Source organism: Poecile atricapillus, chromosome 3, assembly GCF_030490865.1.
Source record: "Poecile atricapillus isolate bPoeAtr1 chromosome 3, bPoeAtr1.hap1, whole genome shotgun sequence".
NCBI lineage: Eukaryota > Metazoa > Chordata > Aves > Passeriformes > Paridae > Poecile > Poecile atricapillus.
In genome coordinates, this window is record NC_081251.1 from 115,330,279 (window position 1) to 115,350,295 (window position 20,017).

General features: G+C 43.0%; 1 protein-coding gene across 1 annotated transcript in view; it reads right to left on the reverse strand.

Annotated features, from left to right (window-relative positions):
- The window catches only part of EML6 (EMAP like 6), an 86,048-nt gene that overhangs the window by 14,143 nt on the left and 51,888 nt on the right, over positions 1 to 20,017 (reverse strand). Inside the window, exons 16-27 of the mRNA XM_058833967.1 lie at positions 19,069 to 19,162; positions 16,325 to 16,425; positions 14,947 to 15,149; positions 13,657 to 13,768; positions 12,867 to 12,994; positions 12,019 to 12,160; positions 10,865 to 11,017; positions 10,481 to 10,612; positions 9,565 to 9,653; positions 8,768 to 8,944; positions 8,468 to 8,669; positions 8,140 to 8,266 (exon numbers count right to left, since the gene is read on the reverse strand). Coding sequence (XP_058689950.1) covers positions 8,140 to 8,266; positions 8,468 to 8,669; positions 8,768 to 8,944; positions 9,565 to 9,653; positions 10,481 to 10,612; positions 10,865 to 11,017; positions 12,019 to 12,160; positions 12,867 to 12,994; positions 13,657 to 13,768; positions 14,947 to 15,149; positions 16,325 to 16,425; positions 19,069 to 19,162 — 1,660 coding nt within the window. The remainder of the gene's footprint in view (positions 1 to 8,139; positions 8,267 to 8,467; positions 8,670 to 8,767; positions 8,945 to 9,564; positions 9,654 to 10,480; positions 10,613 to 10,864; positions 11,018 to 12,018; positions 12,161 to 12,866; positions 12,995 to 13,656; positions 13,769 to 14,946; positions 15,150 to 16,324; positions 16,426 to 19,068; positions 19,163 to 20,017) is intronic.

Sequence of the window (20,017 nt, forward strand, 5' to 3'; positions counted from 1 at the left end):
GCACCGCTGAGACTGCACACAATGGATGATTGTTCTCTATCCCAGCTCCGCTGCAATTTAGCCCACAATTGCTGTGGAGAGGCCAAGTCACTCCCAGGACAGCCTGTCCTGCCTTGTCCTCAGGGAACAAGTACCTTTATTTCCTCAGAAAGGGTCACTCGAGTCCCCAGAGTGACCCTGGGTGGAGCAGGACTGAGCAGCGGTGCTGCCACCGACAGGGAAGGGGCAGAGGAAATTATTACAAAACTCTGACAAAATAAATTCATTATTTCATTTCAGCCCAGATTTATGAGGGCCTCTGGGGGGGGGGGGGGGGGGGGGGGGGGGGGGGGGGGGGGGGGGGGGGGGGGGGGGGGGGTGGGGGGGGGGGGGGGGGGTGGGGGGTGGGGGAGGTGGGGGGGGTGGTGGGGGGGGGGGGGGGGGGGGGGGGGGGGGGGGTGGTGGAGGTGGGGGGGGGGGGGTGGGGGGGGACTTAGGAAAACAATTGTTTTCTTGTATGCTTTTTTCTGTTTTAGTGTTATTTCAGACTGGATAGTTTCCACATTTCTTTACCTAGGAATATCAAAGTTTATGACAAGAGCAAGCCAAAATACTTCATGAAAGCAAGAGAACACTACCACTGTGACATGCTTGATAGTCACCAGATTGTAAGCATGAGGCTTCATTTGGAGACACACACACACACACAGATACTTTTATAGATACCTAGGCACAGCACACACAAACACAGATGTTGTGTGCATTCATATATACATGGCCATGTATATATACACACGTGTGCATTCACTGCCCCATCACCATCTCAATCAAACAAATGGAAAGCAGCACATCTGAAACATTCTAAGAAATCATTTCACTTTTAACAAGCCTGTGACTACACCTAGTTTGTTTTGCTACAGAAGATGACACCGGCAAGACAAGAAATCTGCACTGTAGCAAATGACATCCCTGTGGCCTGTTGGACCTGTGCAACCTGCAAGGCACATTCCCAGCAATCCAGGCCTCGGCTGGGCTCCCCAGCAGTACTTACTTGACAATTCCCTGCCTCCAAAGGAAAGCAAGTTAAAACATAACACAAGCATTAACGGTTTCTTTGCAGCAATTGAAAACAAACGTGCTTAGATTACGTTATGGCACGGAGGAGCTCTGGGGAAGATAAGACACAGTCAGATATTAGAGGGTTTCAGTTCTTTGGGTGTTCAGCAGAGAAGATTTCTGTTACTCATGGCAATCTTGAGGGTGTTCTCACGTGAGGACACGCAGTTGTCAGTCAGGGATAGAAGTCCAGATCCAAACTGACAAAACCTCAGCACCACCTTCATGCAGAAATGTGAAAGGATGTGAGTGAACTTTCCCTCCAGCCACCAGGGGAGAGAAGCCCAAACCAGGGCTGGGGTGAGCAGGCAGCACCAGGATGGAGAGCAAGAGATGGACACAACAAGAGCTGGGCTGGGGGGAAGAGGGATGGGGTTTTGGAAGAGTGGGGCACCTTGAGAGAGGAAAGAGATGTGATCTTAGAGAACAGAGCCAAACTATGAGGGGAAAAAAGCTAAATCTGTTTAGATGGAAAATAAAGGTCAAAAGAAAAAGCAGAACAAAAACTGTTATGATAAATTCCATGGGAGGGGGATATAACCCACTCCTGTTTCCAGGGCACAGGGCACGATCGCTGTCTGGGGAGAACACAAACATTCTGCTCCGAGGCCAATGGGAACAGCATGGGAACTCCAGAGACAGCCTCACACAAACGGGACCAAGCAGGTCTGGAGCAGGGACAGATGGACAGAGTGTCCTGCAAGCCAGAAGGTGACAGGCAGGGAAAAGCTTCGAGCCCAAAAGGGAGACAGACATGGATTTACATGGCTGCGAACTGGAGAGGGAACACACCTGGATCTACACAAACATGAGCAGGACTGCTCCAGAGAAGAGAAAGCAAGGTTCAAGGAGAGGTGAGGCTGGTAGGGTTGGGTTGGGCAACAGAACAAAAATCCAAGGTTTAAAAAATACATTGTTCATTTCAGAAAAAATACAAAAGCAGCTTTTAAGAATGCCCTTCACCAGCGACAGGAGGGGACTCCCAGGTGCCCCCAAACTGCTGCAAAACTCCTTGAGCTTTTTTTTTTAATCCCTTCCCAGAGAAGGGATTAAAAGATTTTGTAAATTCTAAACCCTTGGATTTTCCCATCCCAACATACATAGGAGATTTACATACAACTTTTCCTGCTGTTACTTTTGCTTTGTAGCTATCTTAAGATAACTTTCTATGTAGGTGTCATAAGACAACAAGAAGAATAAGATTCCACATGAAAATACCCTACTTTCAAATAAAGCAAAGCAAAACTCAAACAGAACAAGAGAAAGATCAGTGGTAAATTATGTTTTTAAAGGACTGACAAAATGGTTACAATATTTATAACTTCACATGCATGCTGATGCACTCTTTTAAATAAAAAAATGTTAAAAAAAGCCCAACAAAATCAAATCCAAAAGTACTGCAGGACATGTGGTGGGGGCAGCTGTTGTCCCAGGCTGTCAGGGCAGGTGGTCACTGCATTCCCAGGTCATCCCAGCTCAGTGCCCAGTGCAAAGAGCACTGCAGCAGTGAGTAAGGAGGGCAATCACGGAATGAAACCTGCAGGCCTTTGTCCTGAGCAGCCTGGGGAGGTGTTCCCTGAACAGCTCCTGCAGCAGCAGGACCTGCTGCCCCTCACACCTTGGACACTCCTGGACACATTGTCCCTCACACACAGGAGGAAGAGTCTTTTCCACTTGTTCTGTTATTCCCTGCACAGCTCCAGCACGTTTTGAGGCTGTGCTGTGTAAATAAAACCACAGAACCAATCCTGTATGGCAGAGCCTCCCTGTGTGTGACAGCACATGGGAAACACGGCTTTTCCATCATCCCTGCGCTCCCTCCTGCACAGCAGCCCTCAGGAGAGCTGAGTGTTTCCCATCTCCCTCAGCACAGAGAGCACCCAGGTGCAGAGAGAGAAGCGGTGGGAACACGTGGTGACCTTGGCACCCCTCAGTTCCACCCCCCAAGTGTCACACAGACACAGAAGACCTTTGAGGCAGCTCTGTGCTGACCTGTGGAGCAGTGAGATTGACTGAGTTCAGCTGCGTGGCAGGGACTGGCAAATACCAGTCACAATGTGTACAAGCCTTGGGGACAACTGGGATGAAACCAGCAGGCTGTCAAATGCATTTAGGGTGCATTAACTTGACATAATGCTGCTGAGAAAGGGAAAGGGAATATTCCAAAGGATTATTCCCTCATTCTCAGAGAGGGGCTTTCTGCTGGAACAAGCTCAAAGTTCTTTTCTCCAGCCCAAGGATGTGTTTTTCCAGATACATTTTGAGTAGTCCCCACCTACACATAAACACAACACAGATTCACACTCAAAGCTTTCCACTGCACCCACAGACGTGTGTGTGTAAAGGTGCAGGAACCAAGGCTGTAACCATATGTCTAATAATTCACTTTGTGCTGCAAACACTTGTGGGGGCTATTTTGGAAGCTTATATAAATTAGCTTATGTTGTTGTAAAGAAATCGATAATTTAATGAGTAACATCTGAAGAGAGGAAATACAACTTCTGTAACTTTTCATCTTTATCAGGACATATGATTACACATGAGAAACACCACGATGGAGACCGGGCTCTGAGGTGGGTCACTCGTGGAGAGCGAGACAAGCCAGGATGCCGAGAAAACAGAAAACCAGACAAACATGCTAATGCTGCTTTTTGTTTTCTACACATTCCACCTGCCTTGAAGGAGTTCCCATCACCAGGTTTATGTGGAGTCATGCAAATTGAGCTAAAGGAGAGCTGCAGAGGCAGGGGGTGTGTTAGGGGTTAGTAAGAGGCCAAATGCAAACAGGTCTTTGCCTTTGAGATTAGTAACATCAATACACTTGTCAGCAAGCTCGTGTTACTTCTCATCATATCAACTCATCGTGGTTTAAATGGTCCCAGTTCAAAAAGCGGCCCTTTTCCAAACTAGCACAATTCCTGTGACACACAGCAGAGCTTACAATTGTCCTGGATTGTCTGGGACAGTCCCAGCAGTGGCCAGGGGGTCCCGAGGAGCGGGAGCGCCGCGCTGGGAGCTCCCGCCCCGTGAGACTGATCCTGCAGCCCCTCTCGAGGGAACCCCGCTCCTGACCAGGGGGGCAGCCACGGGGACAGGATGGGAGACAAGGGCAGGGGTGGGAGGGAAGACATGGAAAGGGGGGAGAAGAAAAACAACAAGGTTAGGGAGAGGAGAGAGAAACAACAATAGATTAATGATCTTAACCAAACACACCAATACAACCGCAAGACGCTTTAAATCCGTCCCTCAGCCACAGCTCTCCTGTCACTTTGCCAGCCTAAAACTGCAGCTGCTGATGGGGATGGGAAATGTTGGATCCCCCCAAAAATACCAGACTGTGATTTGATTCAAACCTGCAAGTAAAATCTGTCATGCAACTTCTACACTCCTCCAGAGAATTCTCAAGAGAATGATTATTTATTATTATTTGCAGAATCATGATTATTTTAATTAGATTCAAGTTAGACAGGAAAAAGAAGTTTCATAAAGGGTTGTAATTTTCTTTTCTCAGGGAAAACTTTATTATTACTCCTAAGTATGTACTCATCATTGTACAGTTCAGCTCCCAACCCTACACTTGCAATCTTCTCAGGAGTCCCATCACAGTTCCTGAGATCAGACTCCTCCTGAATTGAACAATGAACTGTTATTTCTACAGGAACAATGTACCTGGAGGTTCTCAGATTTACCACTCTCTATCAGGGAAGCACAGAGTCCTGTGAGCTTATTCCAGCAAGCAGAAAGATTAAACAGATGGACGTGTCTCACAGGTGCCACATGGCCCCTTTGAAGTGTTTGATTGCATAAGAAAATAACTTCAGCAACAGTTCACCCTCTAAACATTACTATTAAAAGTGAAAACCCCAGTGAGCTCCAAGTCATTGCCTCCAACAAGCAGCCCCAACTAGCCCTACTTCTCTTGCTTAAACAAGAAACCTGCTTTTCCTCTTTTCTTCCTTTCTTTAATTTAAACTTATTAAATTATGAGTTTCTTCTCTCTACACCTTCACAATTTTTCCTTTCTCAAAGCCACGATGCAAATCCAGCAAGGGGGATGCTCCAAGACCCTCACTACAAGTTGCAGTGAAGTGGGGCAGCAGTTTCCAGGCCTTGGGACTTGCTCACAGTTTCTGTTCCAGGCAGCTTTGTGCACATGGGCAGTGAGTGGCATTACCAATGCCAGAGCATTCAGTGCACAAAAGCCTTTAAGTGCACAATCACTGGGGTCTTCAGACAGACATATGGCACAATGACAGAGGGAAAGATCTGGAATATTTCCTCCAGAAACATTTCCTCCTCAAAAGCCTACCTGGTTTCCCCACACACTTGCCTGAAAGGGAATGGCACACATCCTCTGGGTTCCCTTCTTCAAACCTGGAGGGGCTGGGAGAGCCACTTCAGCTGTGCCTTTGGCAGAAAATCTAAAGCTTTGGGAGCTGCCTTCAATATTCCTTGCTGCCTCTTCTCTCAGGCCTGGGCACAGGGATTTCAAGACTCCACATCCTCAAGCCCTGCTGCCCTGGGCCTTAGATTTCCCTGAACATTTAGGATTTCCCTCAGCACAGACAGCTGAGTACTTGCAGAGTTTCCATTTCACCTGGATTGATCAACTGTCACTTTGGACCCATGGAGGTGCAAAGAACAGTCAAGCCGGGGATTTCAGGAGTTTGTCATGGGCAAACAAACCCTTTTCCAGCTGCTACATTCTTTTGTGTTCTCAGAAAAGATGGAATTTGGCACAGCTACAAAGCTTTCCTCATATTTCATACATCTTCTGAGAGAAGTCAGCTTCAGCCTGAGGCACTCACAGCTGGGATTGTGCCCATATTGTCCCACTGTCACCAGGAATTACAGACTTGCAGTAGCCAACACATTAATCCTGTCTTACTGCACCCAAACCCCAGCACCTTTCACTGCTGAAGGCCCTACCCAGTCACAACACCCTCAGAAATGCACTTTTGCTGACATTTCACCATCAAGTTGCTGCTTCTGACTATTTTACTATAAATTCTCACTATTTATATTAATCCCTTGAAGAAGGAAAATCGAATTATCTTTGCTTAACAAGTGACATATGAAAATTATGAGATTTGTTGTCAGATTGATCAAAACAACAAATTCCAAATACCAAAGGTGTGATTGTACTGAAGTATCTATAATTTAAAAAGGAGATAGAAATGTGTACAAGAGCTGTGACTCAAGCAGAAAAGATGGGAAGGACAGCAACAAGGGATTATTTTTAACCTCGATTAAAATGAAGTACGGAACTGTTGATGACACAGGCACAGCAAGAAGAAAAAAAAGATAGAATGTTAAGACCTCCTTGCTTTTTCCTCTCCTGAGTCCAGAGCTTGGTGATATAAATGGGATGGGTTATTTCCATGTGCAGCCATTGTGAAGGGGCTGCTCCAGAAGCCAGAGGTGCTGTGTCCCCGTTTCAGGAGGGTCCAGCAGAGCAGGAGCTGTGGGGGCTCTGCAGCAGCTTCCCCAGGGCTTTGTGACACTGGCTGGGCACAGCCTGCTCTCCATGAGAGGGCTCCAGAGCCATCCCTCTGCATCCCACAGCTGCCAAGGGAAGCTCCCAGGGACCTGAAGGGGGATTTTCACTCCTGGAAATGGTGCTGAAAAGCTGCACAAGACACTGATGCTCCTGCTGAAATCATCCGCAATTCCTGACTACAAGACATTTTAAAGCCCAGCATAATCTGTCAATTAAACTCACTCCACAGCTGCTTTTGCATCATCAAAGCAGAGTAAAACAGCTGGAGGGTACAAGGGTTTCTGGTGTGAAACATCTGTACCACTGCTACTTAATACTCCTCTAACAATTTAGCAATTCACCCAAGATAAGACAATAATTTTACTTTCTTTAACTCAATTTGCAAACATTTATGTTTACCAGATGACACACTATGCCTTTTTGTAGAAAAACAGAAGAACAAATTCTTTATTTGAGGAAAAGAGATATTCTTAAAAGAAAGGGAAAAGAGAAGGTTATTGTCCAACATTTCATTGTAAAAATCGCTGATCCTCCTCCTGCATGGTATTGTTAAAACATTTTTCTTCTTATTGTTCATACCCCACATTTCACACCCAATTCTTCTGTTTTGCACATTTACTGAAAAAAAATGATTAATTACTCTCTGTTCAAGATGTTCAGCACTGCATTCTTTGAGAATTTCAAAGACAGAAACTTATTTTTCCAAGGCCTACATGAGATTTGGGAGTATTAACTCCATTTTGTCTTTTGCAATAACAGAGCTATTAAGCTGAAATTCTTTCTGTGGGTTAACCCACAGCAGTCTTCTGTGTCAGTGCCCAGTGCAGGGCAAGAGCAGGAAAACTCCTGAGAAAAGAACCCCCATTTATAAGAAAATATTCTATCAAAATAGCCAGAATGGATTCACAACTAGTCACCAGCTGGATTCACAGGCAGGGATTTACTGCTCCAGATTTTGCGGGGAAATGTAATTTACTGATTATAGATGCTCCTGTTCTGTCCCATCAGATTTTGCCATCCCCTCCTTTAGGTCTGTGTTTCACTGGATTCACCCTCTGTTCTCAGCTCTCACCTCTTTTCTTTGCTCTCTTCTCCAACACTGTTTCCCTCCCAGCTAGTTTTTTTATAGAATATTTCAGCCTAAAGCCAGCCTGTGCCACAGGAAATTCCAGCTTTAACAGTGACAACCCAACACAATCACAAGTGACTGAAAATCTTTTCATAAAAGCACAACCCAAAGCCTTAACCACAAAATATTTACAAGCTTACCACTACCACAAGTGCTCTGCTGCAGACACACACTGGTTAGGAAAGAATATAAATAAATGCTCATGTGCATGGTAGAAGAGAACACAACACTCTCAGATGTGTCATATACGTGTATTTTTCTCCATCACATGAACGTGATGTACTCTGTGAACACCATTTTAAATGATACCTGGTGAATTTTAAAATTCCTGTCTTATTTCTAAGGACTAACTTTGGTTGAATGAAAAGAGATGCAAAAGGGCACACCTGGAAACAAAAGCCTTTGTGGGACATACCTCTCTTCCACTGAAACTTCCTTCAGCTGCTGATGGGGTTTTGTGCCCTCCATTTCTCGGATGCTCACTGCATAGATCTTAGTGGTGTAGTCAATTGCTTTTTCTCTTGCAACATCACTATCATAACCTTAGAAAAATAAAACACAGAATAAAATAAACTACCCTTGTTTCATAGTGGGAGAGTGGAGAACGAGAAGATCCACACCAATGAAAGGAAGGAAACAAATCCTCTCCTTACACTAAAAGTTAGCACAGCAAAGCTCCAAGTTAAAGGCCTGTGTGAATCTCTGATACAGGCGAGGAAGACTGAATTAAATCCTCTTTTTACCTCCATCTTCTTCTGCATCTGTGTCTGACTCTTCACTGTCCACCAGCTTGCTCTCCTGGATGCCCAGGAACTCCCTGGTCCAGATCATGAGTGCGGTGTCGGCGCCGCCGACGGTGAGGAGCACGGAGTCGTTGTGCAGCCACTGCACGTTGGTCACCTGGGCACTGTGCCCCACGTACTTCTTGAACTTGGCATGCTGGCCCTGCAGCACAGAGAAACCCTCAGCTGGCAGCCTGGCACCCCAGCAGCAGCACCTTCCCTCTCTGCCTTTCCAGTCACTGAAGTAAGCCCTTTTCTTACCTTCACTGGGTAGGAAAAGAGCTTCACAAAGCCAAAATCATCTCCCGTGGCCAAGAGGCTTCTGTCCTTTGTGAGACTGGCCGCGTTGACAACGGTGACATCGCTGTGCATGGGCCAGATTCCCTCACAGGTGGGACCAAGCACACATGTCCAGGTGTCCCATTCAATCTTCTCTATCTGCAAGCAGAATTCCCCCAGGGGAAGCTTTCTTACTTTAAACATACCAAATACACACTAGCTTTGTGTGTATACTTGTCTGTGTTTGAACTTTTTATTTTAATATTTTTAGTTCTTAAGAAACTGCGCTGCTCCAGCTTGCTAATATCAACCATGTGTCTTCATCAAAAGGCTTAACACTTTAAACATTCCCATTTTTCCAAGGGAGGGCATGATTTGGATACAAATCTCCCTGAAGATTTCTGAGCTGCTAAACACTGGCAATTTTGCAGCAGAATTACATGTCACAAGTAATCAGCTTCATGAAAAGCCAGGTCCTGCTGTTTGAAAGTGGTTTATAGTTTGCATGAAACTGGTTACACAGAAAACAGGTGACTTTGAGAAGGGGACTATGGCAAATGGCTGCTAATAGATAAATAACAATAAATTCAGAGATACAAGCAGAAACCTGCACATTCTACGATTTACAAATGCTAGGAAAGACACTGTGGAATTACTAAATCATTCTAATTCTAACAATTGTAAATATAGCATTATTAAAGGAAAAAAATACACCATTTGAAGACAATTCTTAAAATTCATTTTCTCAGTAAAAATAATCCAGCACACATAATTCATACCTCAGCAATTCTTATGATATGTCTTTTCCCCCTCGGTGCTTCAAAAAACAGTTGCTCTTTGGCACCAGAATTGACTTGCAATAACTTTCCTGGATACAAAAGGAGAGTTTGTTATGAATCTTATTAATTATTATGACTGTTAAGAACATTCTTTTGATCAAGTGAAGAGATTTCTGGGGGTTAATTAAGAAATTATCCTCTAGAGAGTTATTCATAGCCAAAGTAACACAGATGCTTAAAATCACTCCTGTAAGGGTCCCATACTCTGATTCAATGCATAAGTAATATTGTAAATGCCATCCAGTAGCCATAAGAAGCTGTTGTTGCACAGCAAATCAGTTTCTGCTGATAGGGAATATTTTGCTTGTGTTTCATCATCACACTAATGGAAGTCAAAAATAAATGCACGTGCTGTTAGTTTTCCTAATAATTTTACAAGGCAGCTTTGCCAAAAGTGGTCCCTTTGCCAGCTCCTGCACTGCCCCAGTGGCAGAACCAGGTCCTCTCTGAGCTGCCCTGGGATGGGAAGTTTGCTGTGCCCATGGAGATGCTGCTGCCACTGGCTCACATCACATTTTGGGGTGGCACACAGCAGGGACAGGGCTCGGGCACACAGCTGACCCCACACACATCACATCTGCTCTGGGAAGGCTCACTGGCATGAGCTCATTATGGATCCTGCTGGACTTAATTAGTTGGGACCATCGTGCTCCAGCTTCTCGCAGGGATTTCCATGCAGAGCTCAGCAAGGAAAGGAAACTGGATGCCAACAAATGTAATTGCACTGGATCCATACAGTGCCCCATGGGGAAAAAGCGTTTGCATCAGTGGCTGATGTCAGTAACTGGAGGGGAACAGCTTCCTGATATTCCATTCTAGGAGCATTTCCAGTCTGTATCTCTGGCCAGCACTTTACCTCTGGAGTCCCAGTCGATGTGGGTGATGTAGCTCGAGGCACCTTTGCAAATGCCAACTCTTTTGCTGGTAAGGACATTGTAAATATCTACAAAGTTATCGTGGGAAGCCACAGCCAGGTACTTTCCTGATTCTGTAAGGAGGAGACACCGAGGTTATTGAAGGGTGAATCTTCTAACTGATCCTGGTGTGATTTGCACCACTCCAGTGAAGTCACCAGGCAGGGGAGTGCCTGTTAGAGTGCAGCACACAGCCACACGGAATTGTAAAGTATTTAATGCATGGAGCACACACAAAGCCAAGTCATCCTTTGGAACACTCAGCCTTGTCTAAACCAGAGAAGCAAACTGCAAGATAAACACTCCAATTTATCATCTGGTTGTACCTCGTGAAAACTTTATATCCGAGATCATCTCCTTCCTGTGGTGGAAGGAGACCATGTCCTCCACGGTGTCGGCGTTGACCACCAGAAAGCTGCCGTCGTTCAGCCCCACCGCCAGCGCCTTCCCGTCCGGAGAAAAGGCACAGCAGCGCCCGCCTGCGGATGCACGTGGAAATGAGGCTGTCAAAGCCGAAAAGCTGGGGCTGAAAGGTTTTTACATCAAGTATGTAGTTTTAAAACACATTTGTTATCTCTTGAAACAGATCTATCACAGAGGCCTATGATGGATGCTTTGTTACAGGGTGCTCTGGAGCTGACAACTATCGTTTAATGCCTTTTGAAACAGGTTTATGTGCAAATACCACCTTCTAAACACACCAATAACAAAAATAAAACAAAAAAAGCCGCCCAAAACACATACAGAAAGGAAATCCTGATGGAAAATTCAAAGACTCATTAAGGACAGTGTAATTCTGCCTCAGCATTACTCCTGACCATACTCTCCCCTACAGCTATCCTCATCCCTCCCCAGGTTCACCTCTCCAAAACATTTAACTCTGTTTTCCTCCAGCCAGTTAAGGGTTCCTGTGCTCCAGATCTGTCACTGAAAAAGAACATTTCAAAATTTCCTGAGGGATATCAATGAGTTAATAAAATGAGAGTAATTTTGAGAAGGCAGCATTTCAACGTGGCTTATCTAATTTTGTATAGGAGTGGGCAGGAAAAGTGTTAATTTTAGAGAAGCTGGTAACAGGTAAAACTCAAATTGACAGCAAAAGATGATTGTGTTCAACATGCAGGAAATTGTACTTTTGTCTTTATAAGGAAATTGTTTTATGTCAGCAACGTACTGGCCTTAAGTATTCCCAGGCAGGAAAGTGGTTCTGAGGTCAACTCATTCCCCTCGAAATTGGGGGAAAAGAGACTGAAGTTCATTTTATTATTATTCATTACAATAGATTACAATTCTTTTTCTTCCTTCCCTTTGCACTGACTTGACACATGCCAAAGACAATTTATTTCCCGTGCTCCCAATTTCTTAATGACTGTGTCCTTTGCCTACCCAATTAAGGGCTGAGATGTGCCCTGCAAGCAGAGAGGGAGCTGTGCCAGGGGATTGATCCACGGTTCCCAGGGCCTGGCCAAGGCAGGGTTACCTTTTTTGAGCTTCCTCACTGCCAGCATGCGGTGCTGTGACGAGAGCTCCCAGATGCGCAGGGTTTTGTCATCGCTCACGGTGGCGCAGACGGGCAGGAGAGGATGAGCAGCCAAGCCCCACACTTCTCCTTCCATATGGCCCTGGAGGAAAGCATTCCATACAGGAGGAAATAATGCATGTGGGGCTGTGTGATGTTCTGAGCTTGCCCTGCCTTGTTTTGTAAGTCTCAGGCAGCAAAGCTTTCACCGTCTCCTCTTTCCAAAGCTCTCCACGTTCCAAAAGACCTGAATGTCTGCTCTGTCTGCCCTGACAAATGTCTAAAATGCCCTTCCATTGTCCCCTCTGCTATTGCTGGCTGTAATTCCTCTTCTTCCAATATCCTCCTTTCCAAACTTGAGATGAATAGGGAACAGTTACTCCCAAACAGGCTTTAGCCTAAAACCCTAATATTGGCTAATCCTCAAAGTTTATGTCCTATTTTAGATCCTTGTTTGCCCAACATACACATAATACTTTGTTTTAATCTTGCCTCAGATTCTCAGTTTTCCAACTTGTTAATCACTCTTCCTGCTTTTTTCCAGCTTTCCTTCAGTTTGCATCCAGTTTGTTAGCGCTGCATATCAAGGTTAAATAATTTCTTACTGCTCTCAATCTGCATTAGTGAATGAGTTCAATGTTTTATAAAACACAACCTCACACATTTTGGATAGCAAAGGCAGTCATGCAGGCAAGACAAATTTGAAGGATTACTTCATGTGATCAAAATTTACTGAAAAAAGAATACCAAAGAACCAGCATTTTGTAAAAATACAGGAAATAATTTGCTATGGGAGATCCACACAGTACCTGAACAAGCAGAGTCATAGGCCCACTTTTATCAATTTCAAGTATTTCTCCATTTTTAGTTCCTACCAGGATGTGCCCATGTCCCAGGCTGATGGCTCGGATGGAAGGGTTGTCTTCTAAAAGTAAACCTGAAGAATGCAATATATATATATATATATATATATATATTAAAATTTCATATCACTTGCAGTTTATATATAAATAAAATCTGTTCAAAATCATGCACATGGGGTAAAATTGCCTGATCAAACTGCCAGTTAATCCATGGATTCCTTGCTAATTTAGAGAGGAGTGTTTGTCTGTAGCAAATATAAAGACTGATATTTTACTGCTTTAACAGTGTCAGGGTCTAAGGGGCTCAGGAGTTCCAGCACCTCAGAATTTCTGTGATTACATGTGAGCATCCCTTTCCAGACTCCCACAATGAGGACTGGGGAATTTAACAGGTCCCTGCTCTCACCACAGGGAATGTGGCCAGCCAAGGAAACTGGGTTGATTTTGGAACTGCCAAACTCAAGGCTGGGCACATTTCTCCTTAAAATCATTTCACCAATGAAAACAAAGCTCGATGTCATGAAATAGAGAAGGGAACAGCAGAACAAATTCTAAATGACAAGGAACACAAGAAACACATCTTACATGGACCAAACCAGAACACTGCAGCACCAAGTGCTGTGTTGCTGCTCCCTTTGGTTGCTGGCAAGATTTGACACCCAGTCCTACTCTTTTACTACCATTGTAGCACCCTCCATGCACACAGTCCTTATTGAAGCACACTGAAAACCAATACCTTTAGAACTAGCAGAGAGTGCTGCTCTTTTAATAGCATATGTCTTCAGACATCTCTCAAACATATCATCCCAGAGGGCCACAATTCCATCTTTTCCACCCGTCACAAAGCCCTGCACAGTCACAGTAGGAGAACACACACAGATGTCAGCACTCAGGGGGAGATTCAAAAGGACATGTCCAAAGGCACAATAAAGCCTCCCCTGCTTTTTATTCATGTGTCAAACTAAAAATATTGGAGTCTGTACCTATGAAGGAAAAATTCAAGTGGACAAGATTTTAGAGTTGTTTTTTCTAGGGTTATAAAGATTTGCAAGCACATGGAGCACACACTGTTGTAAACAGGAATGCTGGGCCAGGACATTTGCCTGCATGTGGAAATAAGAGATGGAAAAAAGTGTTTTACCCTTAGAAGAGGCAGTAGTTGGCAATAACAGCTTCTTAAGCCATTCCAGATTCAATTGACTTAACAGATGCTTCAACCCAAGTTCTAATAATGCATCAGGGACCAATTCTCTCATTAATTCCCTGGGAAGATTATCTGGGCCAAGTGAATGCAAAAGAGCATAAATAACTAACCAACAAAAATCTAAGTGAAGAAGGATGTTCAGTGCCAAGATCAAACAGAAAAATTGATGGGAAAGCTGGGAACAATCAATTAGGCCAGAAAGGATTGAGCCACAGGGATCTTAATCGACCTTGATATATAAAAATGTTAATAGCTAACATTCTTCTCATCCTTTACTTCTACAGTTGAAGCCATAACCTCAGAAGGGATAGTCCATTATCAACATTACCTTCAGATTGCCAGGGGCAAAACTTTGTCCTAAGCTCATTTATATGATGCAAATATTTTGCCTAATTTCTTTTGTAGATGTATTGATGCAACCGAAAGAGAATTATTTTGATATCTGGAATAGTTAACTCAAAATCTTTGGATATCTAAAGTCTAAGACACAGTAATAATATTATTAAAATATCATGTTTCATATTTTGGAAACTGGTAATGCACAAATATTTTTGGGATCAGGTTGAAGAGGCAAGGAATGTTACCCATTACTCTCCTGTGGTTTACACAAACATGAAAACAACACTCCTGAGCAGAGTGAGAAGTAAACTCTGGATTTTTAGAGGTCAGAAAGCTGTTTGTCAGGTACCAGCATGTGGAACAGGGGTGCTTACAAATCCAGGTCTATCAAATAACAGAACTCATTCCCTTTGGCTTTGTTTAATTACAAACACCTCTAAAATCAATTAAAGCAACAAAAAATCAAAGTGAAGCGCTAGAGACCTTGTCCAGTGCATGCATGGCAAACACAGGTCCATCATGGGCCTTCACTGTCCTCAGCAGCAGGGTCTCCTTCCAGATGTAGATGTCACCAGTGGCAGCCCCAGAGAACACCAGCTCCTCCACGCGCCCGTACGAGACGCTCATCATGGTCTCCAGCTTCCCCACGCTCCCAAACGTGCCCCGTTTGGAGGTGAAGCCTCCCCCTGCAACAGCAGCACAAGGCTCGCTCTGGTTGGGCTGGTAGCCACAGGGCTGGAAAGGACAAATGTCTGAGCCCAAGATCTCCTGTGGCTGCCCAAAACTCCAGAATTGGCGCACAAGGGAAAAGCACAAAGAAAGTGAAGGCAGCGGTGACAGCCTCAGGTTCTCAGACTGTCTTTCCAAGCAAGAGAGAAATCTGGTGAGGAATTGTGCAAAAACAGCTGCTGCAGTGGCTGGCAGGGTGGGTTTTGCCCACAGCAGCTTCTGCCATGCTGCTTCTCTGTAGAGGTGAGCACAGCTAGAAGATTTAGTTGTTCCCTGGCACCCCGAGCATTTGGCAGAGCTTGGCAGAATAAATGTCCAGGTTTGCTCCTCCTCTGGCTGTCAGAGAACAAAACCACCCCAGCCTTGCCATGGGTCAGAAAGCAGAAGCAGCCAGAAGGCCCAGGAACAAATGCTTAGACAAAAATCCACATAAATTACAAATTATCATCTGCAGTGGTGGCCCTGTGTCAAGGGAAGCCACCCTGTGTGGGTTCCACAGCTCACACCACACTGAGTCCCCACTCCATTGAGCAAATCTGAATTAAAAATGCACCATTTTTATTGCAAAGAGACTATTCTGGGAGTAGGATGATGCTTAATGCACATTCCCATCATGGAATTTGGCAAACAGCAATGCAAGTCTATGTAATCACTGCAAAAATAACCTAAAGATGAAAAAAAAGCAGAAAAAAATATTTTTAATCTTAGAGCACCTCAATTACTTGAACCCTTAAAGTATGGTATGAAGTGCAGGAAGCTCTTAAAATTACCTAATTTTGAGTTGTTCTGAGTACTTGTGCCATGTGTACACAACTAAAAAGTCATGAAGAGTGAAAAATCCAGTCCTGAATAAAAAATATCCTCAATCAGAACCTGATTTTTTGGGAGCCAAGGATGCTTGCTCAGGAGAATTCCTTAGTAATATGACTAGAATTTAAACACAATTAACTGGAAATTCTTTCCAAGGAGGAAGGAATATTGCGACATTTGCTGACTCAGAGGTGGGTTTTCACCCCTTTAATATTTTGGTAACTGGAAAAAACAAATTCTTAAACCAAGAACATGGTGTTCCTGCATTAAAAATATTCACAAATTCTCATGTTAATCAAATATAAAATATTCAATACAATACCTGTTTGCTGCCAAAATTTGATGTGCTTCATCCCAACCGTGACCAGTCTGTCCACATGATGTGGATTACACTTCACTACAAATATTTTATCTTTATGGCCCCTGCAATAAAGGTAGACATTTTAAAAGCTTGGCAAGGGATGACTTAACATTTCCAACTAATTAAATCATTGATATAAATAATTTCTCCATCTAACAAAAAGTAGAGAGCTATATTTCCAGTCAGCAAGGGTTCAGCTCTGGGAGTTTGCCCCACTGAGCTGGCAGGAGGAATTTGAGCATACACCATGTGAGGAGTACAGAAATGTAGGGAATAAAAACCCTCTCCCACTGAATTTCAGCTCATTTAATTCATAACAAAGGAGCAGGCAACAAAGGTTAAGGCAATTAAAAGAAGACATAAAGGTCAACATAAATATTTAAATGGATGAGAACTCAATAAATATTGAAAAATACTCTGACAGGAAAAGTGAGGAAGTGTTTAATCTGTGGGCTTCAAGATGGAAAATAAAATCACAAATTTTAAAATGATAGTGTAGGAAGCAGTTCACTCAGCAGCACATTCACCTCCAGGTTTAGTTCTTGGGTAATTAAAGTTATGCTTGTTGATGTATTTATGGGAATTTACAAGCTTGGGTCTTATCATAGCAAAAAATATTCCCATTTCTAAAGCATTACTTTTATCTATGTCAGTGTTTTCTAAACCCCCCAGAGCAGCTTTTCACTGTACATCTGCAGGTTTTGTGCTAGGATTAAGTCACTTTTCCCTGACAGGCTCAGCAGATCTGGAAAACCACATGGTTCTGAAACCCCTCTCAGGGTCAGGATTTCCTTCCAGTGGATTGGTCTGGATGCAAAACTGGCCACCTTTGACATCTGCAGTACATCCTGCATCCAACTTACTCCACAAGGATTTAATGAAATTAGACAGGAGCTAGGAGAGCCAGGACAGGGAAACAAGCTGAATAATTTAGCTCTGAAACAATTAAAGCAAATAAATAAGAGTGTTCTTAATGTTGCAACAAAAAAACCCAGAAGTCACGCTGAAATAAATCATCCTAGAAAGATTAAACAAAAAGAACATTTCAAAAAATAAATATAACTGCAGAATAAACATGAATGTCTGTATATGGTGAATGGACACCCATTTTTCAGGTTTATATGTGTCCATATTAATTATAAGGATTATAAGATTATAATTTTAAGATTATAAGGAGATGTTCTTTATTCCTGTGTGCAAAGGCCACACAAGGGCTTTTGTCTGTCTCCTTGTGTCCCCCTGTGCTCACCAGAACAGGGAACTTGCCTTTAGGCACTGCTAAAATCTAAACAATGGCTTAAACTGGAACATTTTAGAAGACACATTCATTTTTCTGCTCTCTGTGAGGATCCTGCTTATTTTCAAGAGAACAGATGAGCAAGAATTAGATCCATGGGGTACATGCAGCATTGCATGGTGAAAAGAACCTGAGTGCTCCTTGTTTTATCTGTCCTGGGAGCACCAGCAGCCAGGTAGTGACACAGCTCATCATGATCTTGTTTTTAAAAGCTTAAAGGTCAGCATGGGAATATATAAAGTATTTCCTTGCAACAACCTGTCTGGGGACAGCAGAGCTGGGATTGCAAAGCCCAGGAAAATGTCACGTTTTACAACACAGCCAGGGCTGTTGCTAAGCAAAGCCTCCAGCACAGATTTGAGACAGGATTTAAGCCCTCACTGCCTAATAAACTGCATGTCTGAGGTGCAATTGTAGAGCTAACAGATTGTGGTACACACACATGGAGTAAAACACTGATTTCTTCAGTAATGGTAGCACTACTAACAGAGTGCTGCTGCCAGAGAATCTCACTTCTTCTGCAACACGTCACCATATAGTAATTAAAGTCAATTACCTTTCACAGGCACTTTTTTGCAGCTATACTAACAATTTCTACTGAGCAATGCTACATTACATGGCTGCAGAGAGCATACAGGATTCTGCCCTTGCCCTTCTGGAACAGGCATCCACTCTCACAGGAATTCTGCTCAGTCCTAGTGACCAGGGGCACATTTCCTTTGTCCAAGGCTGAGACAGAAACCAGGTTCTCAAACAGTTTGATTCTCCTACACTGAACATCTATTATTGCAACCCAGTACTTGAATATAAAATAGCAAACATGTAATTTTAGTCCAATTCTCTTCCCAGAATTGGTCCCTTCAAGCAATTGCAGAGGACTCTTCACTGTCAGGTTGTTGGCTGAGCTGTCCTTTGGCAATTGAAAGAGCAAATAGCTCAGACAAAGCTGGCTCAGAAGAAAGGCAGAATCAGCAGTGCTTGAAAAAAATATATATAGATTAGAGGGAACTCTTTTTTCTTTTTAGAAAGTGATCTGGTTATTGATGGAACCCAGCACATCATGGGACACATAAAGGAAATGACACCTCTGGTGACTTCTGCCCTGAGCCAGGACATAAAACTGGGAGAAAAGATTAAACTTCACTTGAAAAGCTTGAAACAAACCACAGTGCCAATGTGGCTCTCACGACAGAAAGGCTAAGGAACTCCTGCCAGAAATAGTTCACACAATTTCCAAACTCTGCACTGTGCATCCCCAGGTTTTTAATCTGGGTATGTAGCTCTGAAACACCATCCTGTTTTCAGAGGGAAGTGTTGCTTTATATCTTTTTTCATAGGGAAAAATGTGGATGATTCTATCCAGAAAAAAGTAATCAGAAGGGACATTTTAAACTGTGGCTATCCTTACCTGGTTGTTGCCAGCTTTTCTCCCTTTTTCCAGTCCCAGAACACAATGGCATGGTTATCATCCAGCCCAACAGATGCCAAACATTTCCCATCAGCTGTACAGAAGCAATACTGAGAGTTAAAGGTGCTAAGGCTTTAGCTGAAAATGTAACAGGCAATGAACAAAACAATCACATTGCAAACTGAATTTCTAATGATATAAAAATAAATAAAAAATGAATAAAAAATAATAAATTAATAAAAATGAAATAAAAATATAGAAATATTTATAATATACATTTTAAATATATATTTTCTTTGTTTATATATATATCAATAGATATAGTTATAGATATATAGATATATATAGATATATAGATAAAAAGAAAAAAACTCCCCAAACCAATAGTTCAAGAAATTTGAGTTCAGATCTTTCCCAAAGGCAAAAAATTCTTAAGTACAACAAAAATAGGGAGGATCAAACAAGGCAATGAAATTCAATTTCATAAATTCATAAGCGCTCTAAATTCACCTTGCATTTTATTTGAAATATTTCTGATCAGATGATGCCTTTTTTTCTTTGCTTGAAATGGTGCAGAGATTTAGTAGTGTATGAAATGTTCATAGGCAGGGTGATGAAACTATAAATACGATATAAAATTTTAAGGCTAAAAATAACTGCTGGCTATCTTTGCTTTCACTGCAGGAAAGACACAGCAGTACTGATAATGAGAGGAAGGAAAGCCAGAAGAGAAAATCATCCATAATTCAACAGTACCCAGGCACACTTGCCACATGTATGAAATAATGATAAACACAATCATGTCTAACAAAGTTTTGGAGACAAACTTTTGTCCTGAAATTCTAAAAAGATTATAAAACTAAGCCATGATTTTTGCAGTTTATGATAAGAAAATTGAACTTTATAGGGTGTAGGAGGAGCTGATCACCTGCTTGGATTTTTTAACTGC